The sequence below is a fragment of the Schistosoma mansoni genome, assembly GCF_000237925.1.
Source record: "Schistosoma mansoni, WGS project CABG00000000 data, supercontig 0177, strain Puerto Rico, whole genome shotgun sequence".
NCBI lineage: Eukaryota > Metazoa > Platyhelminthes > Trematoda > Strigeidida > Schistosomatidae > Schistosoma > Schistosoma mansoni.
Window position 1 is genome coordinate 247,240 of NW_017386061.1, and position 21,962 is coordinate 269,201.

General features: G+C 32.9%; 2 protein-coding genes and 1 non-coding gene across 3 annotated transcripts; all 3 read left to right on the plus strand.

Annotated features, from left to right (window-relative positions):
- Window positions 1-484: 484 nt before the first annotated feature.
- Smp_139300 (hypothetical protein) lies at window positions 485-5,367 on the plus strand (the record flags this gene model as incomplete). The annotated part of the gene is made up of 2 exons (XM_018795876.1): window positions 485-506; window positions 5,240-5,367. 2 exons carry the CDS (start codon window positions 485-487, stop codon window positions 5,365-5,367), a joined length of 150 nt encoding a protein of 49 aa, XP_018646930.1.
- On the plus strand, window positions 3,090-17,878 carry Smp_072030 (hypothetical protein; the record flags this gene model as incomplete). The annotated part of the gene is made up of 2 exons (XM_018795887.1): window positions 3,090-3,121; window positions 17,164-17,878. The coding sequence occupies 2 exons, from the start codon at window positions 3,090-3,092 to the stop codon at window positions 17,876-17,878; spliced, it is 747 nt and encodes a 248-aa protein (XP_018646931.1).
- On the plus strand, window positions 12,870-12,941 carry Smp_tRNA_01888_Pseudo_TTG.1.1. The gene has a single exon. It is a non-coding gene (tRNA).
- Window positions 17,879-21,962: the final 4,084 nt, after the last annotated feature.

Below are 21,962 nucleotides of genomic sequence, written 5' to 3' on the forward strand. Positions count from 1 at the left end.
ATTGAAATTTCTCTGGCTATGAAGCTAGGTGATACGGGACCAAACCTGTCGGGAAGAATTGGTTTCCTCAGGGTTATAGGAACACTCTTCTGACGAGTGCCAAACACTATGAAACCTAAGTCAATCAAGGTTTCCTGTCGAACACCTCCAACCACCACCTTGTAAAAAAATAATAAATATGGAAAAGGTAGACGTTTGAGTAGTTGAATATTTTTATGTCTGAAAATTCTAGAAAAAATCTTAAACTGTATGGGACAGATTATTAAAAAAAATATTGAAAGTTACCTAATAATAATAAAGTATTGACTAAAAGATTTAAATAAGTGAAGTTCAAACAGGATGAAAGAATATATGAAGGAAACGACATCACCATTGTAAACACAGAAGTTTATGTTACTATACGTTGAAGACCGAAATCACCAGGGTAATTCAAGAGTGACAATAATTAACCGTTAAAATGCATAAATCCATTTTAAGACTTTCGATGACGATAGCTTCGGCTAAAGGTAATAAGTTTGAAATCATTTGTTCACTAATAATTTTAAGTGATTTTGAAATCTCAACGTCATATCCACTGTCAAATAGATGACAGGTGATAGAACTATTGAAGGGATGTCTACTTCAGTCTCAGTTTTTAAATAATGAGCTTAGAGATGTGAACACTTTTTATTGGTGGAAGAAATAGTTATCATTTACAGTTTATTTAAAATGAAACGGAATAAATCTTTGGTCATGAAAGAGAAAAAAATAAAAAAAAGTTTTCATTATTGCTAAAGGATTCTGTTGGTAAAGTACTTTATTCCTCATCGCTAAATACAAATAAACACATACATTCAACTTCACTTAGTATTGTTTGTTTGAATCTTCCCATTAATGTTTAGGACTGCAACTGGTCAGTCTCTAATTGGCATATGTGCATACTGTGTGTATTGCCTCGATATAGCCTTATTTCACAAACATTGTAAGCAAAGATGGATAGTGGCTAGTAGTGGAATCCAGAACGCTCATTTCGTCCTATTTGGGACTCGTCAGCTGAATGTACCTGTAACTCAGAGTTGATGTTCACTCTGGGACTCGAGGCCAGTACCTTTCACTTCAAACGCCATCACGTTATCCACTCAGCTACTGAGTCGTGATAGCCACTTGCTTGTGTGATGAGGTGAAGTTTAAATTCACTTAGTATTGTTTGTCCCAAATAGGGCTAAACACGCGTCCTGGATCCCACTGCTAGCCGCTATCCATCTTTGCTTACATACATTCAACGTTAAAATAGACATTAATATACTCATGTTAGGTCGTTGTTTTTACAACTTAAAGAATTTAAACAAAAATTCGTCATTATGAATAATCAAAATACGTTGGTTTTCCGTGTTATCTCATAATTACAAATGTTTCATTAAACTAGGGTCTTAATTTCAATCTTTTTACTAAAGTTTCTCATTTATTGCATGCCCAGTTATTTTGAGTTACAAATGATAGAGTCAATTCTGAAATGTAAATGATAATTAATGATGTCAAATAAATGAATGAATTGGTTATTCGATCCATACTTTTATTCAAGTTTACTTGGGACCAAAATCGTGAATTCTCATAAGTTAAATGGAAATATCTGACGTGATACCAGGAAAGTAGCTCTTTATTTTCTGACTTTATTATGACAGTCAGTAATCCACGAAGATTAGAAATTTCTTCATCACAACTACTTTAATCAGAAGTCTCAGAGATAAAAACTTGGATGATTTGCCGTTTAAAATGTAATATCCGACGGATAAATAAGTTCATAGTCCCTCCCCCCGCATAAATTAGTTCAAACTCTATGACAAAAAAATGTATAGACTGAATGTCTTGCGAATTGAACATTTTGAGTCAAGAACTCATCAGGCAATTCGATAACCTATTGTTCAGTTTTTCACTTTACTAATATGTGTTATATTCGGAAAAAATCTTTGGTATTAAACTGATACGAATAAAATAATCATACTTATCACCAATATTCTCACAACATTTCTACAAAAAATAGATTCATGGGGATTGTCCAATTACTAAAGGTCCATTAACACGGATTAACATTAACAGCCATTACCTGAAGAGTTAAACACTGTCGGAAGTAAGATAGTAATTCACAGATCTCAAATAACAACCAAATAAAATAGGGAATTCGGTAAAGTTTGAAATATAAACCAGTAGATCTGTTGTATCATCCATTATTACTAGACTTGGGGAGTGGGTCACGGATAGATACTGTTGATGAGTTCTAAACTAGAACAAAGCAGTTGTTCATAGCTCCATTGCTGTATATTCGACTTAGTATCGTTTTTCTTTGAAAAATGAAGGTTTTATCTAGTTAGTAAGTTTTGGCATGAACTTTGACAAATTTCTATCGTATAATTAAGTGGATTCTCATTTTGAATTTTTTGTAAGAACAAAATCTTTCTTTAAAATTAATATTCATTTTCATAATGGACAACATTGCAGGTTAATAAGAAATAAACTTCAGTAAAACTTATTATTATTAGCTTTATTCAATATTATATCTTTGCTACAATATAGAATTCTCAGCACAAAGTATTTCAAAAAGTTACCGTTTCTTATTTCTTGATCGATCCTGATGATAAATATTGAGTGACCGCCAGTTCGAAGTTGGCAGTCCAGTCAGTCGACATCCTTTTCACTGCATATTGCCAGCAACTACGATATCTCTGATTGGGCCTTTTGTAACTTGTACAACGAAAATTTGTACAGTTTTCATAGATGCACCAAATTAGATAACTTGTTAAAATATCTAGATGATAGGAACAAGTAGCCCAGATATTCTAGAAGGTCGCCATTGATTATTTCACTTAATGTTTGAGTTATATGATAATCAGTTCCCAAGTTTAATTAACATTAAGACATTATTATTTTTGTCTTTGATTCTGTCTTTAAAAAAAAATAACACAAACAGAAAGAATGAAGTCAACTATTTGAAGTTTATATCTTCTGTTACGGACGATGTATTAACACGTGGCGTTCTTACTGATAAGTAAGTTTGTTGTAAAAATGACAAATGGTTTCTGTATTTAGAAATGTCAATACTATTCTACATGAACATGAAACTAAAAATGAATATGGACTGTCAAAAGTAAGTTAAAATTATTTTGCAAATGATTAACTGTTTATTTGTAATTTACTGTCATATGAGTACTCACGGAATATGCGGGTGGTTAGTTATTTAGTCAGTTATACGCAAAGTAGATACAATGTGCATTGGTTCAAGTTGCCACACTTTATTAGCATAACTATATATCAGAACAGTATGAGTAGTAGTAGAAAAAATTAGACATCGGAAATATGGCTAGAGAGAAAAAGATGGATTGATAGAATTCTCTTTTAGTGCAAATATTATTAAGAAACTTAGAATCTAAAGGGCCATGGCAATAGATTTTCATCCATCACCTAAAGTCTTTAGCCATTGGTTAATATAATCGTGTAGAACCCAACATTTTATCTGCATGTACGTAAATAGCTCAGTCCAAGAAGGAGTTAGATTCGAGAGAGATGCTGCTGTAATCTGGTCACGAAGAAGAAAATGCCCCGCACGAGCAGGAATTTGAACTGATGCTGTCCAAAGAAGTACTTAAAGCACTTGTAGGATGGGAATCTCATGGATCCAGAATCGTCAAATCATCGTTCAAAACAAAGAAGGAGGAGATCAAAATGAATTTTATCCAATGCTATGCACCCACCAATGGTAGCAATGACGACGATAAAGATCAGTTTTATGGGGGATGCAGTCGATCGTGGCGAAGTACCCAGGAAAGGACATGATCGTTCTGGTAGGGGAACTAAACGCTAAGGTCGGAATAAAAAACACTGAGTATGAATATATCATGGGATGACATAGAATTGAAGAAAGGAACGAGAATGACAAGAGATTTGTAAAGTTATGTGCGTTCAACAAAATGGTTATAGGTGGCCTTAGATTCTCCTACAAATACGCACACGTGGGTACATGGATTTCACCGGATCACACTACAGAAAACCACCAATAAATTCAGATAAAGACAGCCAGTGTAGCACCAGCTTCTGAAGCAGTAGGCCCTAACATACACAAGGGAAAAAGCAAGATCCTTAAATAAAACACGAAAAACACCAGCCTAATCACACTTGATGTAGAAACTCTGGAAGATGTGGAAACCTTCACCTACCTGGGTAGCATCTTCTATAAACAAAGAGGATCTAATGCACATGTAAAGGCAATGATTGGTAATGAAGGGGCAGCATCCCTATAATTTGAGAACATATAGAACCCAAAACAACCGTCAATCAAACATCTAAGTTAGAATCTCCAATACAAATATCGATAAAGTTACATTGTACGCAGCTGAAACTTCGAGAAAAACTACAACCATCATCATGAGCAAAGTACAAGTATTTATAAAAAATTTTCTATGCAGGATACTGAATGTCCGTTGGCCGGATATCATCATCAACAACCTACTGTGGTAGAAAACAAACCAGCTTCCAGTTGAAGAGGAAATCAGGAAAAGATGCTGTAATTTGTTAGGACACACATTAAGGGAATCACCAAACTGCATCGCGAGGGAAGCATTAACTTGGAAAAAGAATAGTAGGAGATCAAGGATCATACTGAGCCGGCAATGGGAAACAGATATCAAAAGGATGAATAGCATCTGGGAAGGATTACCCAAGACAGAGTTGTATGTAGAATACTGGTATGAGACCTATGCTCCTCCACGGGGGATAACAGACGTAAGTAGTAGCTTTGGAAGACATGGTGTTTGACTGGATAAAAAATGTTCAGATTAATTCATTTGTGATCTTCCCTTAGATCCTCAGTTTCAAGATTGTTTTATAGATTTTATTCCGCGAATTCATTCTTCATTATTGGATCTTAGCCTTTATGCCTAATCTCTTTCACTATCCTTGATGCTTTTACTACTTCTGGTATTATAGTATTTATCTTGATAATTTCACCCCACTCTGCTGATCTGTTGTGGGAACTTGAGTTAACACAGACATATGTGTGTTCTGTGTTAATTATGACTGATAACTAACTGACTAGAGTCGGATAATATTCATTTCCTCAAATAATGGGTTCTGAGTAGAGCAGCACATAATTAATTATCTTGCTGGTTATTTTCAAACACTAATGAAATAAACTCGCTTATAAGATTAATTTCGTTGTAGACTGCTAATATCAGACGATAACTCATTATTTTTTAGTTATTTTCTTTAGGGATTCTATCATTTGATCAACTAAATCTTGCTTCACCTTCATTCCATTTATCAGACTCTGTCGAGATTTTTGATATCTGTCGTTCAAATCGTGTAATCGATCAAGACATCTGGAATGACGAAGCTTGATTACATAAAAACATGGAAACTTTATAGTTCACAAACTTATAAAATCAAAACTTATTTCCCCTCAGTTACTCAGTGATATTTTTATGATCCTAAACAATAATTTTTAATCAAATCAACACATTATTGCTTGTGTTTTCAGTATGGTTTTTAAATTTCATTTGTGTGTATAAGTTCATCAATTTATTTGTAACTAGTTTTTATGATGTACTGAAGATGGTAACAGAGAACGGTTGTTTACTCTAAGGTAAAATAGTCTGATTTTGTTGTACTGAAAGTTCAAAGTTCCGTTTCATTATTTTGAAAACTAAATGAAACTATCAGAAGGGGTTTTGTGGAGATTTAGTATTTTCATAGTTGAGACTACTTAGTATTTTCAGCATCATGGTGAAACATAGATTGAGTCTTGTGAAATATAGAACATTAATCTGACTATTTAACTTGAGTAAGTTTTAGTAATTAGTTCGAATGAAAATATAAGAAAATATAAGAAAATACTAAATACCAGACTTTGAATATATCTGATTCAACATTATTTGTTGAATATGATAAGCATTTGTTTTAGTATAATCTTAAGGATCTGTAACCAATAATTCTATGAAGTGAGCTATAACTGGCAACTGCATACTTCCCACTATTAAACTGATTACTTGTATCAGTATGGCATTGTAAAGATAGTTGAGTTTTTGATTGGGATCTTGAATCAATCAATGTTAGGTCACCATTGAAAACCTGGAAGCACTAGACTGCAGTTTCGTCCTAGTGTGGAACTCCTCAGCATTGCGCACCCACGATTTCGTGCGCAGGATTCGATCTCAGGACTTGCAGTCCAGCGCACAAACGCGTGACCTCTAGACCACTGAGCTGGTATACAATGGTGTTAAGGTCTGACTTCAACCAGTCGTGGATTGATTACCTATTGTTAATGTCGTGTTTGTATGGTGAATTATTTATATATTTCTTAGTTTAATTGGCCATCTAAATCCATTTTCTGTTGTGAAAGGTAATGAATATCTTTATACTTTAATTTTATATATTCTATTGGCCGGTTAAGGTAATAGTTTATTTCGAAATATATTTTCGCAAAATATTATGAAGAATACTACTGAAAGTAGTATGAATAGAACCCATCTCATTAAATAGTGAACCTATAAATAGATTATTCTAATTTGAATATCTTTTATTTTTCTATAAAAATTATTTGTTCTTATATCTTTTATGTATAATCATTATATTGTAAAGGATCAAATCAAAAAAGCACTTCAACATATTAGAACACAATTAAATGTAACGAATGAAGTGACAACTACTACCCCACTTACTACTGATATCAGTCATTTACTGAATTCCAGTTCTTCAGGATTATTGTCCCATGGTAATGAGACGATGATATATAATGTTGGAAATGAAAAGAGTTATGTACAACAACAACGACAACATCAAAACCAACCAACTGTCAGTTATAAGACCATATTAGATATTAAACCGTTATGTCGATCTACTTCGTCGTTATTGTCGGTACCTTGCAATCAAAGTCATCAGTTAACAACACCGACAACAACGACAACTTCGATAACTATTAGACCAAATCAAAGCATCAACATACCAAAAGATGCTCAGGAAGTATTCCAACGTTTAATGAATACAAATGATACTGATGCAGTGGATGGAATAAATAATAATATATTATTTCAACATGATTATGAATTACAAAAAGATAAATATTCAGTTAATCAATACCAAAATGTTAATGTAGAAAAATTGGTTGATAAACAGAATCTATCATTAAACAGGCAAGATATTTCATTTGATTCGTATATATTGTTATCACTATTATTCATCATTGTTCTTGATATAATAATAAGAATATGTGGTTTATTGGTTAAATGGACTTGTTTTATCACCAGTGAAATGAAGGTTTTTAACACACTTACCACTCCAACTCATGTTTACGTCAGTTTAGCCACCAGATTACTGTCATCAGAATTTGTTTACGAAGTTTTTTAAACCTGAGTATACAAGGAAAAACTATTATGCTGCCAAGTGAATTATAATCAATGTTGGGGATTTCAGGTCTTTGGTGGAAATTAAAGCATTTAATGCATGATGGCTTAGGAGTAATATAACCAAGTGTATTGTACTATACTAAAAAGAAAATAATATGATGTGACAGCAAAATTGAACGAAACACATACTCCTTATGACTCAACCTCGGTAAAAGTATACTTTGTTGATAAACTAGTCAGATTAATCAAAAGTGGCTTTTAAATTTCTGGGCAAAATTCAAATCGTAGATTTTATCTTTCCACTCCTCGCTGTCCAACGATCGTGCATTGTGCGGTATTTTCGTTCATTCAGTGGATGAGTGCTGTATCTAAGAGCACAATTGTCACTGGAGATTGTATTACAAGCATCTGGAGGTATTCATATCTATCTTCTATGAACGCGACTGTGTAGCGCATCTCAACACAGTGGACAAAAAACACAAATATTGTGAAAGCTAGGGCATTAAATGAAATCTTCAATGCACGTTACATATTTATAGGCAGCACATGCTCGAAAAGTACTCGAAAACGCAGACTGCATACTTAGTGAATGTTAGAAGGCGGATGGATAAAATTACAGCTTATTTATAGCTAAGTAGTACCTACTAATATTCGGTTAATAAGACTCGTAAAATTGATAAAAATCGGGGAACTAATGCAATATAGACCATAGTTTATGAAGTCTTGAAGATAACTAAGGTTCTTGATATTTCTAGTCATTGATATACCTAGAAGTATGTTGTCACTTTATTCTTAACCATTACTCATAACCTCAAATCTTAGTACTAACTCAATGTCCCTAACCTTAACACTAAATGACAAAATGTTATAGTTTTTTGCTTTATTTTTGTATGAATCAAATCCTCAAATAAATCGCTTTATTACTAGTTCGAGTGTGTCATACAGATTACTTGCACAAGTCACGAATTTCATTTAAGTGGTTCTTAGACCATTGATTCAATATCATTTCGTCAACAATTCAGCAAGTGTGCACAAATATTGTTAAAACTATGAGGAGCTGTTTGCAAAATTATTTATTGTGTGATAAATAACCTAAATATACACACCTTGAAAAACTCATAAGCTAAGTAAAACCACTACATGTATGTTATTTTCATTACTTTATTTCTTATCTGTAGTCCTTATTTTGACTGTCTGTAAACTTATTGGCTGATAATATCAGAATCACTTTCGATGTGAATCAAGGTCAATGGTATAGTATTCACAGTTCAACAAACATGTACTTAGTTACACTAAGTTGAAATTTAGTGAAGAATTTATTAGTGGTACCCATAAACCAACTCAGATGATTAAAAAGTGTCATAAGTATTAGCTAAGTATTTTATATTTCTTGTACCCAACTTTTTCTTACATTTGTTAACTCCCTATCTACCTACAGTTTCGTGCTCGTCATGAGACCTGCAGGTCCTGAGTTCATTACCATTTGAAAGAGTGGGAATCGCTGATGAGTTCGAGATGCAGTAGGAATATACCAATTCATTTAAGATATATAATGGTGAGGATTGAAAGTGAGATTACTTAGAAATTTAAGGTGTTCATTATATTCATTCGCATTTAGTTGAAAGCATGACAAACCATTGATGTTTTGCCTCAAAAAGTTCAATTGTCAATTTTAAAATAGTTCGACATATCTATTTTGAGATGTACTTTATACGAAGTAGGATAGTTGCAATTTACATTTTGCCCCCGAATTCCTAAACACTTTTCTCTTACTAACGATTAAGTGAGTCAACTGGTCTCTTTGTCTGTTACATCATAAATGTCGGTAACACATAATGATTGACATTTTATGCTGTTATTATGTTTTACTCTTATTTTTGTCATTTCGCATGAACTCGTGTTACTAATGAGAGTATTTACCATTTTAAGTTGATATTCATAACGTCTATCATGAGTAACATAAAGAACAATTTATTTAACGCCAAAGAAAAGAAATCTATTCCATATCCTAAAATAATTAATTCATACTGTGAGTTATTCTTATAACAACTGTTATTAAATTTGACACACTGAACGGTTAGAATCTTGACTTTCTATTTGGTCTATATTACTTTTATCACTCTTCAACCATTATGTAATTTCAAATTTTTATTATTATTCTGATAGAATAATTAATTAAATTAGACTAATGAAATGACCACAGTTGTAGAACTTTCCAAAATCGCTCACAAAACAAACACCTAAACCTATCCCCTTCTCCTAGCTATCCACTGAACAGCTTTTAAAGGATAGACATTGTCATTCGACTAAAAATATTGTCCCAAGGGGGTTGAGGTTAGACATTAACACCGCTGGGTGCCGCCTCAGTGGTCTAGAGGTTAAGTGCTCTGGCGCGAGACTGGTAGGTCCTGGGTTCGAATCTCGTGAGGCGGGATCGTGGATGCGCACTGCTGAGGAGCCCCACAATAGGACGAAACGGCCGTCTAGTGCTTCCAGGTTTTCGATGGTGGTCTAGCTTCAATTGACTCATGATCTTAACTATATAAAAATATTGTATTCAAATAAAGTTGTATACAAATCTGTTCAATCAACGTAGAATAGGTAAACTATTTATCTGATGATAAACACAAAACAACCACTAATGATCCTTTAATTTTGCAAATCCATATATCAATTAGGAGAAAAAAGAGAGCAAATATTGACCAATGATTAAGTTGTTATCATCAATGTATAAATGTTATTCGAAGTTTCTATCTAAAACATGTCAGTTATCTGAGTAATTGTAGTTGGCTGTAAATTGTAGTTTACTATATTAACTTGTATGATTCTCATTGCATGTAATTGCAAATGTTTAATAAATAATTTTTATTGCCAATCAATAAATTCATTGGATAAACAAAATTTTATTTTGTTTATTCAATAAGTTCTTGGATTATTTATAAACTTAGAACAAAGAGCTTTATTTGGCTATTCTATCTCTTCTATGTTTTTATTACAAATTGTACAATCAAATTCAGTTGGTATTGTTTGTTTGAATCTTCCCATTGATGTTTAGGACTGCAATTCATCAGTCTCTTATGGGCATGTGTGCATAATGTGTGTATTGCCTCGATATAGCCTTATTTCACAAGTATTATAAGCAAAGATGGACAGTGGCTAGCAGTGGAATCCAGGACTCACTTTTCGTCCTATTTTGGGGCTCGTCAGCTGAATGTACCTGTAACTCAGAGTTAATGTTCACTCTGGAACTGGAACCCAGTAATTTTCTTTTCAAACACCATCGTGTTATCCACTCAGCTACTGAATAACAATTAAGAAAATAGAGCCACGTAGGTTAACAAAGCAATGAAAGACAATTGGACCATATCGCTGATTTACTAAGGATGGAGATATAGACCATTAGATGCCAAATAAGTAGTATAAAGGTAATATTATCTTCATAAGACTTGAAGTTTCTGACTAGGATTACTGGTCGAGCTTGAATTGTTGGTAATGGGAGCTACATAATTGTCAATGGAAAACATTTTCAACAATTACTGGAAAATGATTTATTATCATAGTTTCATTCAGAATATACTTTTACTCGGATGTTGTTTGAAAGCGTTTTTAACTGCGTGAGGAAATTTCAAAATACTAGATTTAAGAACTACTAATCCCTATTCATCTTTCACTTTATTTTTCATCAGTAACAGTGGTTAATTAGCTAGTTCAGCGTTTATTCGTCCTTTCAAATTTTAACAACTAGAATAAACGTACAACTTGAGAAAGAATTAATCTGATGTTACAGTTTCTATGCCTACTCATTATCTAGGTGTTTTTATATCTCTTTAGTTGTTCACTAAGTGGCAATCAATTGTTGTATTAAAACATTTTTCCTATCATTCTTCAGATATTTCTTAATGGGTAAGGTGACTTGTAAAGATTTATGCATTTCCCAGCAAAGTAGAGGTTAACACATGTTTGTATCACAAATGCTGTCAGAGAATCTCAATAATTCACGGGTCATTGGGTGAAGAATTCGACCTCAGAAAACACAGCGACCTCAGAAAACACAGATATTTGGTTCTTCTATATATATATATATATATATATATATATATATATATATAATTCTAATTATTAACTGAGTCATGATAGATGAACATCGAAGAAACATGGTGATGCAAGAGAAAAGTTACAATCCTAGATTGTGTAGTGTAAATAACGATAATAAAAGATTCCATGTATGAGAATAAAACACCTTATCAAGTTAATACGTTAACAATGGATCATAATGTTAACGGAGTAAGGTAATTATGTTTTTTTACAATAATTAAACATTGTGTAAGGTGAAATAAAATAGTTATTCGATTCGTCAGTCATAAATAACAGATCTACTTACCTACTTACTCCTGTTGCTCCTCCCGAAGCATGGTTCACCTCTCAGGATCCCCCAACCTACTCCTTCCTGGACTCTCCTTTTCAGTTATTGCCAGGTCCTATTCATTCTTTTGATGTCTGCCTCTTTTTCATTCGCCTTCAGGATTCCAAGTTAGAGCTTATCTCGTAATGCAGTTTGTTGATTTTCGCAATGTGTGTCCTATCCACCTTCAGCGTCTTCTAGTTCCTCCCTTAGGTGAAAGATGGTTTGTTCTCTTCCACAGTAGGTTGTTGATGATGATGTTTGGTCAACAGACATTGATTACCTTGTGTAGACAACTGTTTACAAATACCTATATCTTGTTGATGATGGTTTTGGTATTTTCCCAAAATAGAACTTGGAATATATATGCATCAGCTTAAGTTACCACTTTATATTAGCACAATTAGATGAAATTTTCAGGAAAAGTTTTGGAGTATTAGATTTGTTAACAGTATCAGAGGTACTATGAAACATCAGACGTAAGCGCTATTGTTCGAGAAGATAGAATGAATTCTCAGAATAGAAAAATATAAGATAATTTAAAACTTGACATATAAGGGATGATAAAAAATAAGTTCATCTACGCCATTGTGATTAATTTTGAGTAGTCTCATCTAACATTTCCAAAGATTAGTTATGATAATCGCGCCGACCCGATCCAGGTTGTCTTTGCACTTCATAACATGACTCAGTTCTACTGTCAAAAAGCCTTAAAGACTGATACCACGTCTCTGTTCGATCTCCCCCTGTCTTCCAACTTACATCAGCTAACATCGCACTTCCACGTGATATTACTTGATAAACATAACCATCTCGATTGATAAACAAGGATAGTGGTATTTACTCATTTATTTATTCATTCATTCATTTTGTTTGATATTTTCTTACCACTAAGATCTCTCATTTTCACCTAATTACTCAGTTTCTCTGTGATGAATATTTGAATCAACATTTAGAATTACAAATGGGATGTTTAGTTAGTTAAAAAAAGAAAACATTTAGCACATAGTATTGTTTGTTTGAATCTTCCCATTGATGTTTCGGACTGCAACTTGTCAGTCTCTAATTGGCATATGTGCATAAGCAAGTGGTTATCAGTCTCAGTGGCCGAGTGGATAACGCGATGGCATTTGAAGCGAAAGGTACTGGGTTCGAGTCCCTGAGTGAACATCAACTCAGATGCAGATACATCCAGCTGACGAGTCCGAAACAGGACGAAACGCGCGTCCTGGATTCCACTGCTAACCACTATCCATCTTTACTTACAATTTAGCACATATTTTTCAACTGGAAACTAAACATATTAGTAATTTCGGTTGAATGATTATTAGTAAGTTAGATTAAAGAATAATATCCTATAATCTAAAGTATAGTAATCACTCAATGTGTAGAGCATGTTTTGAAACATAGAAATTCTTATTTCAGGACAAGTTATATATATTCATTAGTTTATTATTATTATTATTTTATTGGCGTGGCTTTCATTTTGTTTTTATTCACTCTTACTAGGATTATTTGCGTTCCATCTTTATTACGGTGAATATATTAAATGCGAAGTAAATACTTTTAAACTTGAGTTTAGTACGGTTCATAACATTTTATTCTATCATAATTTGAATTAATCCCATTGGTATTGTGAACAAAAATTCAAAGGGCATTAAAATCAGATTATACTTTGTAAAATATATTCCTCTAATTAGTACTTTCAAACACACTCAGATAATAATAGCTAATAATGACATTACTTTATACAAACTCAACTGCTATGAAAACCAATTTTCAAGGCACATAAATTGATGGATTTAAGATCACTCTAGAATTACCCAAACCCTGCCTGTAGCTCTTCTAGAGTTACTGCCGGTTCCAAGCCCATACAAAGGAGGAGGGTTGGGCATCGGGTTAGCGACCCCATCCCGTAGAAAATCTAACTCGCCACAAAAAACGCTAACCAGAAAAAAATAATTCAAACGATTTAAACTCTGCCCTCTCAGTTCAAGGAAGAATTATGACGCCTCATGATGAAAGCTGAGATTTTTCGGTAGTAACGAAGCCGATTCTCCCTCTAACAACCAGAGCAACACTCTTTATAGGTGCATGGGACGTCTGAACAATGTAGGAGACCGGGAAGACCAGTCAAATAGCAATGGAAATGAGGAGATTCAAATTGGCAGTACTCGGAATCAGCGAAACCCATTGGATACAAACTGGACAACAAAGGCTAGGTACGGGAGAGATGCTGCTGTACTCCAGTCACGAAGGGGAAAATGCTCCACACACTCAGGGAGTTGCTCTAATGCTATCCAGAGAAGCACAAAAAGCACTTGTAGGATGAGAATCTCATGGATCCAGGATAATCAAAGCATCATTCAAAACAAAGAAGAAGGGGATCACAACTAATGTTATCCAATGTTATGCTTAAGAGATTGTCAGATTTATTTAATCATATATCTATTCTATAAATAAATATTAGCTGTGCGAATATTTCACTTCTGTTTCTTATTTGAAATAGAAAGACAAAAGCAAACATTGGACAAGGTATACTTTCTACATTCAACATTGTCATTGTCCTACTATTCATTTACGTCACAAATATAATTTTTCTCCCGATGATAATTTTCTAATATAGACTTGTCTTCTCAGCAGATATTTTTAAAGACCTGGTAGTTCTATATATGTATATACTTAAATGAGTGAATGATTCTATTGTTCTAATGTGTAGTTGTTCATTGTTAAATGCTTATTTGTTTGATGCTTATCACGTTTCTACATGTCCCCTACACGTATAAATACACTTATAAGTATGCCGACATTTTTTAGAAAAATCAAAATAACAACTTGTTATCAGTTGTTTTTCACAATGAAGCTACGAAAATGATTTTTGACTGACCAAAAAACACACTTCAATGTTTTGACAACCATGAATTTGATATGTTAAACAGTTATAGTCTAGTCAGAGACCATCTGTCTTTAAAGTCGACTTGCATAGAATATCATGTGATGACAACTTTTTTCCCTATAAGTTAAACAGTTAAAGGAAAAACTAAATGAACATAGGTTTTTTTATTTATTTTATTTACTTAGATTAGGCTTAAAGATGTTGTAGATTAAACAGCATTAAGGCCTGAATATTATAACATTTTATTATTAACGCATAGTCAATATAGAATTTTACTAGTATCGGTACAAATGCACTGATCATGAATCTACTTATTAAGGAGATAAATAGCTGTTTAAAATGTTTACAAGATCCAGTGTTTACTGAACGCCTTTAGCAAAAATTAAAGTTTTTTGCACCTACTGAATGTAAGATGATTCTTTAAAACTGATTTGAGTCAAAACTACATGATGATTAGTCATGTGAACTAGTTTGTTGAGCCCTAAGGAAAATTGATTGTTTGGTGACGAAATCTCTTTACAAACTCAGAAGGTTTGTTCAACATTTAGCAACATACATTATCTGTAACACCGTAGGGATAACTTGTTTCCTGTTAAAGTATGCAATGCTTATTATTGGTGGAAGATATCAACAGGTAGCAGGTATTACGGAACCATAAAATGGACGACACTAGGGTTAGATGAAAGACTATTAAGTCTGCCGATGAAATCTCAAACGTTTGCCAACGTAAATGAATAGATGTATTACACATGTCACGAAACTGTCTAACACATTGTGTTCCTTATGAAGTAATATTAAGTTGGGAGAAAACAGTCTAAACGTGATGAAATTAGATAAGAAAGTCACTGTCTGTATATCTGGATTTTGTGAATAAATTTAAATCTGGTTCCGGAGTTTTTGATAAGCTGGGTCAACCGACTACACCATTGAGAGGCCAAATGATAAGTAAATGTTATTGGCTAATGTTTGGCCTGAACTTCTGACTAAACATTTATTTATGAGAAGGTGTTTTGTGGAGATTTAGTATGTTTCATAGTTGAAAGCATGAGTCAATTGAAGCCAGACCACCATCGAAAACCTGGAAGCACTGGACGGCCGTTTCGTCCTATTATGGGACTCAGTTCGTTTTGGGTTAGCTAATTAAAGCTTGCTACTCATTACTTGTTTTTACACTCAAATATCAGAACTTGGACAGCTACTCGATACAACAATTTGTGTGAAAAAAAACCAAAGTTATTTAAAACCACATGAGATATAATTCAAAATCGATCACAATATTGTACAAACATTCCCTTTATGCTCTTTAGTAATTAAACATTTATTCATTTTAGTGTCCGATAGTTTCATGAATGTTTTTAATTACTTGCTTAAGTATTCAATTTGATGTTTCATTCTCCGTTCGTGATTAACGTCTCTCATGCTATTTAGTTAAGTTTTCAAATGAGAATATTGAACATGTAAAGTTGAATCATTTTAAATATTCAAACTTATTCATCTCGTTGTTTATCAGAAGAATCAATAGGAAATGGATAAATTGTATAGTAATAATAATATGTATGCATATATATTCTGAAAATAATAATTACAGAATTCATGCCAGTTTACAGGCATGGTCAGCTTGATATTGATAGTAATATTAAATATGGAGAACCGATATGTAATAAGCAAACTTATCACCAGTAGATCGGTCAATTGACTAATCTAAGATCGAACTGTTAACCGTGTTAATGCTATCTCTTGAGAATCAAGCTAGAAAATACTCTGGTGTATGTGCTGAAAGTTAGGGTTAGCTACAGACTGTATAATTTAGTTTACAAGAGCAGGTGAATCGATGGATACACTAAGAATCTGCTAAACGTAGAAGCTCAAATTCCATGCAATATGGCATATAGAGTCTACTACTTGTAACTGTCATTTTGAGTTTAATTCCATAAAATTTCATTGCAGTTTCCCTTAAATGACAGTTACTTTGATGTCTTTTTATAAGACATTAATTATAGATTCATTTAGATTCATTAATTACCATATCTATTATTGTTAATAAATTAATGTCAGTCAACTATAAATTTATCGTTCAGCTTTGTAGTAAAAAAAATGTTTTGGTTATTTGTCCATTTAGATTTAACAATTCTGATCGATTATCGTCCTGTATTTCAGACACTTTATTACGTGATGATAAGGATTATAAATATGTGAGCTGATGAATTGGGTGAGAAGTTCCCAATAAAGTTACTCATGAACAGAGTACAAAATACTAATAAGCCTATTCATTTAATTAGAATGTTATGTGTCTAGCTTCATGGTGGTGTTAATCCATTTTTTTTCAGCCAACTGAAGCACTCATTTTAACCATCTTCAAATTTGCACGGTATACTCCAGTGTAGTTGTGTAAATGAATCACTTACCCCATGGATGAAACATTTGATCCAATTATTTCTTAACTGAGTTCTTCTTTTTGAATTAATTCTTTGCAATTTCCTTTATTTATTCCGTAGATATGGCACTAATGATGAACATCACTTAGAAGACGAGATTAATGGAGACACAAAATATTATGAAAATACTTTAAATAACCAATTTAACGCCTTATTGGTTTCTAATACTACCACCAATTCAACTGTTACAACAAATAGTAATTCTGTCAATAATTCAACACTGTCTAATTCACTGAAGATAATACAACAAACAAAATCTAATGAAGCGTTTAATGATTTGCAGATTCAATATAATCCTGTAGATGCAAAACATCACTTGATCATTAATCATGATCCTAGCAATGGTAATGATGACGATAACAATGATGAAAATGATGAAGAAAAGCGTAATTCACGTCAGAATCGTGTGAAATTTGCATCAGAAGCTGAATTTTTCTCACCTTCATACTGTAGTGAACAGGCGACTTCAATAAGTAGTTTCACTGATTTATCTCATCTATCTAACTTCACTACTACTAGTACTACTATTGTTATCACAACAACAACAACGACAACAACAACTACTACTGTCAATATTAGTCCTAGTATAACTGATACTACTGAGTTTGATCTATACAATTCACCTGAAACAATTACTAAAATTTCAAAAAAGTCGTCTTCACAAATTTCTGACAAAGACATAGATAACATTGATAATCTTGAAATCTATAAGGATCTTTTAAAAACCCCAGTAACAGTTGATTTAGAAACCAAAGAGGATAAAAACAAAGAATAAGAAACATTATATAATAGATGATTATTTATTTTCATTCTGTTTTTGTTTGTTTGTTAAATGTTGGGGCGATACTATAATTTATAGACAAATCAATCAGATTTAGGATAACAGGTTTTGAATTTTGGCAGGATATCCATTCATCTGTTTGGCTAAATAGCTTTTTGGCATTATAACTGATGTCAGTTTGTGAGGAAAACTCTAAATCTAATTCCTAACCCTAACCATCAACTGTGAATCATAATTCTAATTTCTCATACTAGTTTATAACCATCATTTAGTTCTGGTTAGTAGGTGGACATTCTGAAGGTCAATTTAGCGCCGCTCAAAGGTTGTCCACAAAAATTATAGTCTCACTAATGTTAGTTAAAATGGATTACAAATAACAGCACAATGAAGAATCGAAGCATTCTAAGCATTAAAAAAACGGTTGAATTTATTTTCTAAAATCTTCCATTTCTAGTTTAAGAATATATGCGTGTATATATCCAAATACTGAATCAAACTTTTAATTATTCAGCTAACTGAAGTGTTATTTTCTCTTAATTAAAGCAGTGCCAACTGACCACAATAGTCAAAAAATACATCCACACTTCATAGTTGAAAGCGTGATTCAATTGAAGCTAGACCACCAGGGAAAACTTCAATTGACTCACGCTTTCAACTATGAAAATACTAAATCTCCACAAAAAACCCCTTCTGAAATCCACACTTGCCTGCACGTACATGCACGTACGAAATAAACATTTTTCACTAATATGAACATAACCAAATTGTCAATGTAAATGATTCTTAATCAACTGGACAGCTGACTGGTTAAAATGATAACATACTTGTTAGTATTATCTAATTATTTCAGTTGAGTGAATCTATTTGGAAGTAAATTAATTAAGTAAATAAATTTCGAACACTCTTCAGATAAATAAACAATAAAATACATAAGAGATTTAATATTGTTTCGTTTAATGGACGTTGAACATAAAATGTGCACAAGATTAGCTTCCACTATAGTACATAGTATTTCAAGGAAACTTCCAAGTTGTGCGGCTATTTACGTGGAATGATCACTGAGTAATAACCAATGCCATGCTTATCTATTTTGTATTGATGATGGAATTATATCAATCAAGTTGTAGTGTAATAACTAATTTTAATGACTAGATTGGTGGGCACTATGGTTTGATGTTAATTAATTGGAGGGCAGTTGTCAGGATACACTGAACCTAGGTTTCGAGTCGGTTGGCTGTTTCCACTAAGAGATACTAGCCAGCTTGATGGCCAACTGATAGTCTTTCAGAGTGGAATACTGGGTTATTAGGGTTAGAATTCCACAGATAGTACCATTTCCTCTGAATAACGCAACATTTACGTTCAAAATTTCCTAACGATTGTCATCAAATAAACTAATATTAAAATACGATCTATCCGTGTTCCAATTACTAAGCACAACAATGAAATCACTAATTAAAATCTTCCAAACAAGCTTATGAAAATAATTACGTGATTATATCTTTCATAACTTCTGTCCATCACTGAATTGCGATAAAGCGTTTCTTTTCCTATACAACAAATTACATTCGTGTAAATATGTATCCTAACAATTAACATCTTTACTTCTATTCTCACGATTGTCAGCATTAATTTAATTTTATAATTTGACATTTTTCTCACACTATTTGCATATCTGATTGGTGATTAATTTTTTCTTATTATTTACTTAGTATTGTTTGTTTGGATCTTCCCATTGATATTTTTAGGACTGCAGCTGAGCAGTCTCTAATTGGCATATGTGCATACTTTGCGCATTGCCTCGATATAGCCTAAATTCACAGGCATGGTAAGCAAAGGTGGATAGTGGGAAGATCCAAACAAACAATACAAGTAAATTTCAACTTCACTCCATTGCACAAGCAAGTGGCTATCAGGAATCAATAACTGAGTGGATAACGCGATGGCGTTTGAAGCGAAAGGTTACTGGGTTCGAGTCCCAGAGTGAACATCAACTCTGAGATGCAGGTACATCCAGCTGACGAGTCCCAAATAGGACGAAAAGTGCATTCTGTATTCCACTGCTAGCCACCATCCATCTTTGCTTACCATGCTTTTTTATTATTGTTTAAATGACAACACTTGTCCTGATTTTATACACACTCACAATCTACTGATGACCATATGCAACCAATTACATAATTTTCAATCATTGTCAATTATTAATACAGTAAATTTAAACACCAAATTAGATCATTCTTTTCTCTTTCTTTTCTATTATTCATAACATGTCGCTTGTTCTAATTATTTTCTAATGGTAATTTGCAAAACGTGATTTAGAAATCACCACAAATAAATATACACTTGTTTAAATTCCTGCAATGAATAACTGGTTCAATTGTTGTACAGTTTTAATATACCATTAATATTTATTTCTGAGACATATTTCTGAGGCGGCAGTATAGATGAGGATGATAATAAGTTATATATCGAAAGAGAAAACACTAATGAAAATGTGGATTGGTTGAAGTTAGACATTAACACGGTTGGATGCCTACCGGCTCAGTGTTCTAGAGATTAAGTGCTCGAGCGTGAGACCGAAGTCCCTCGGTTCGAATCCCGCGGGCGAGGTCGTGGGTGCGCACTACTGAGCGGTCCCACACTAGAACGAAACGACCATCCAGTGCTTCCAGGCTTTCCATGGTGGTCTAGGTTTAGTTGACTGATGAACTTGGCTATCAAATAATCGAAATGTGTATGACAAGGTTGTGAATAAATTTATGCATTGATAGAAATGCAGAAAAATGTTTCCCATCCAAATATCTCCCGTTTTACTAAATATGAAGTACTTACTTATTCACATAACGGTTGTGGTTACAGGTTAAGTAAATAGAAAATAAATTAATCTTATATTTATCCTAATTTTACTGTAAACTATTTTATTGGTGAAGTAAGTAATAAGCAATTTTGTGCCAAGCAGATGTTTAAACAGTTTGGGATGCTTTCGTTAAAATAGTTTTCCAACTAACAGGTATATTATATAAAAGTCAACATGGAGTATGTGCGAAATCATCAAAATATCTGTAAAGAATTCGAGGGTAATATATAAAAATGATATTTTCCACAAATATTATTGTTAACATATCTATGCCAGTCAGCAGAATATATACTGCTGCTTGGCATAAACTAATAGAATGGTCATAATGCAGTGGTTATTTTCATAGTATTCTGTGAATAGAATTGTTAGCCAAACAGTTCAAACCTGATGTAACTAAGCATTGTAATATTTTATCCAAATAAAATAATTCATAAAATCCAACTTCCTAGGTTTTATTTTGATACTGTAATGAACAGGACATGAGTGGGGACAATCGAATTACAAATTACAAATTACAGACTATCTCAGTAAATTCTGATAACCATACAATGAACAGTTAATTTGCAAAATAACAATCAATTGTCTCAATCAAATATCAGTCCATCTTCTCTGATTTCATTGTTCATGCATTTCGGTACCGACTGCGCTTCATTCGTGTTCGTTCCTTATCGATCTTTTGCCAAAATACATTCTATGTCTGACCATCACCATATACTACTTATATGGATATAAGTAGACCACACCACAATATCACAGATTAATTAAGTTGACATTTATGAGAAATAGACAATCTATTTCATCACTGAAAAAAAGTTAACTGAATCATCTAAACGAAATCTAACTACAGTTATTGATTATCTCTGAGAATATAATGATGATCAAGTTGAATAAATCAAAATGTAAAATTGAGCAGTTTTTGGTTATTTGTAAATAAAAATTGATATGTCAGGTTTATGTAAGATTTGTGCATGAGCTGATGTGACACATCAACGACAAATATCAATTATTGACCCGTAAAGTATCAGTCTCATTGTTCTAGATTTTCTTTATTAGTTAGTTACCTGGACTATGAGAACTGTTAAGATTCTATCGATCCCTGAATCAAATGCTTTATGCTTAATCTTTTCCACTACAACTAATATTACTACTACTCATACTACACTGGTGTTAATCTTGATGATTTCATTTAGCTGTGCTAGTGTGATGTGCCAACCTGAGACT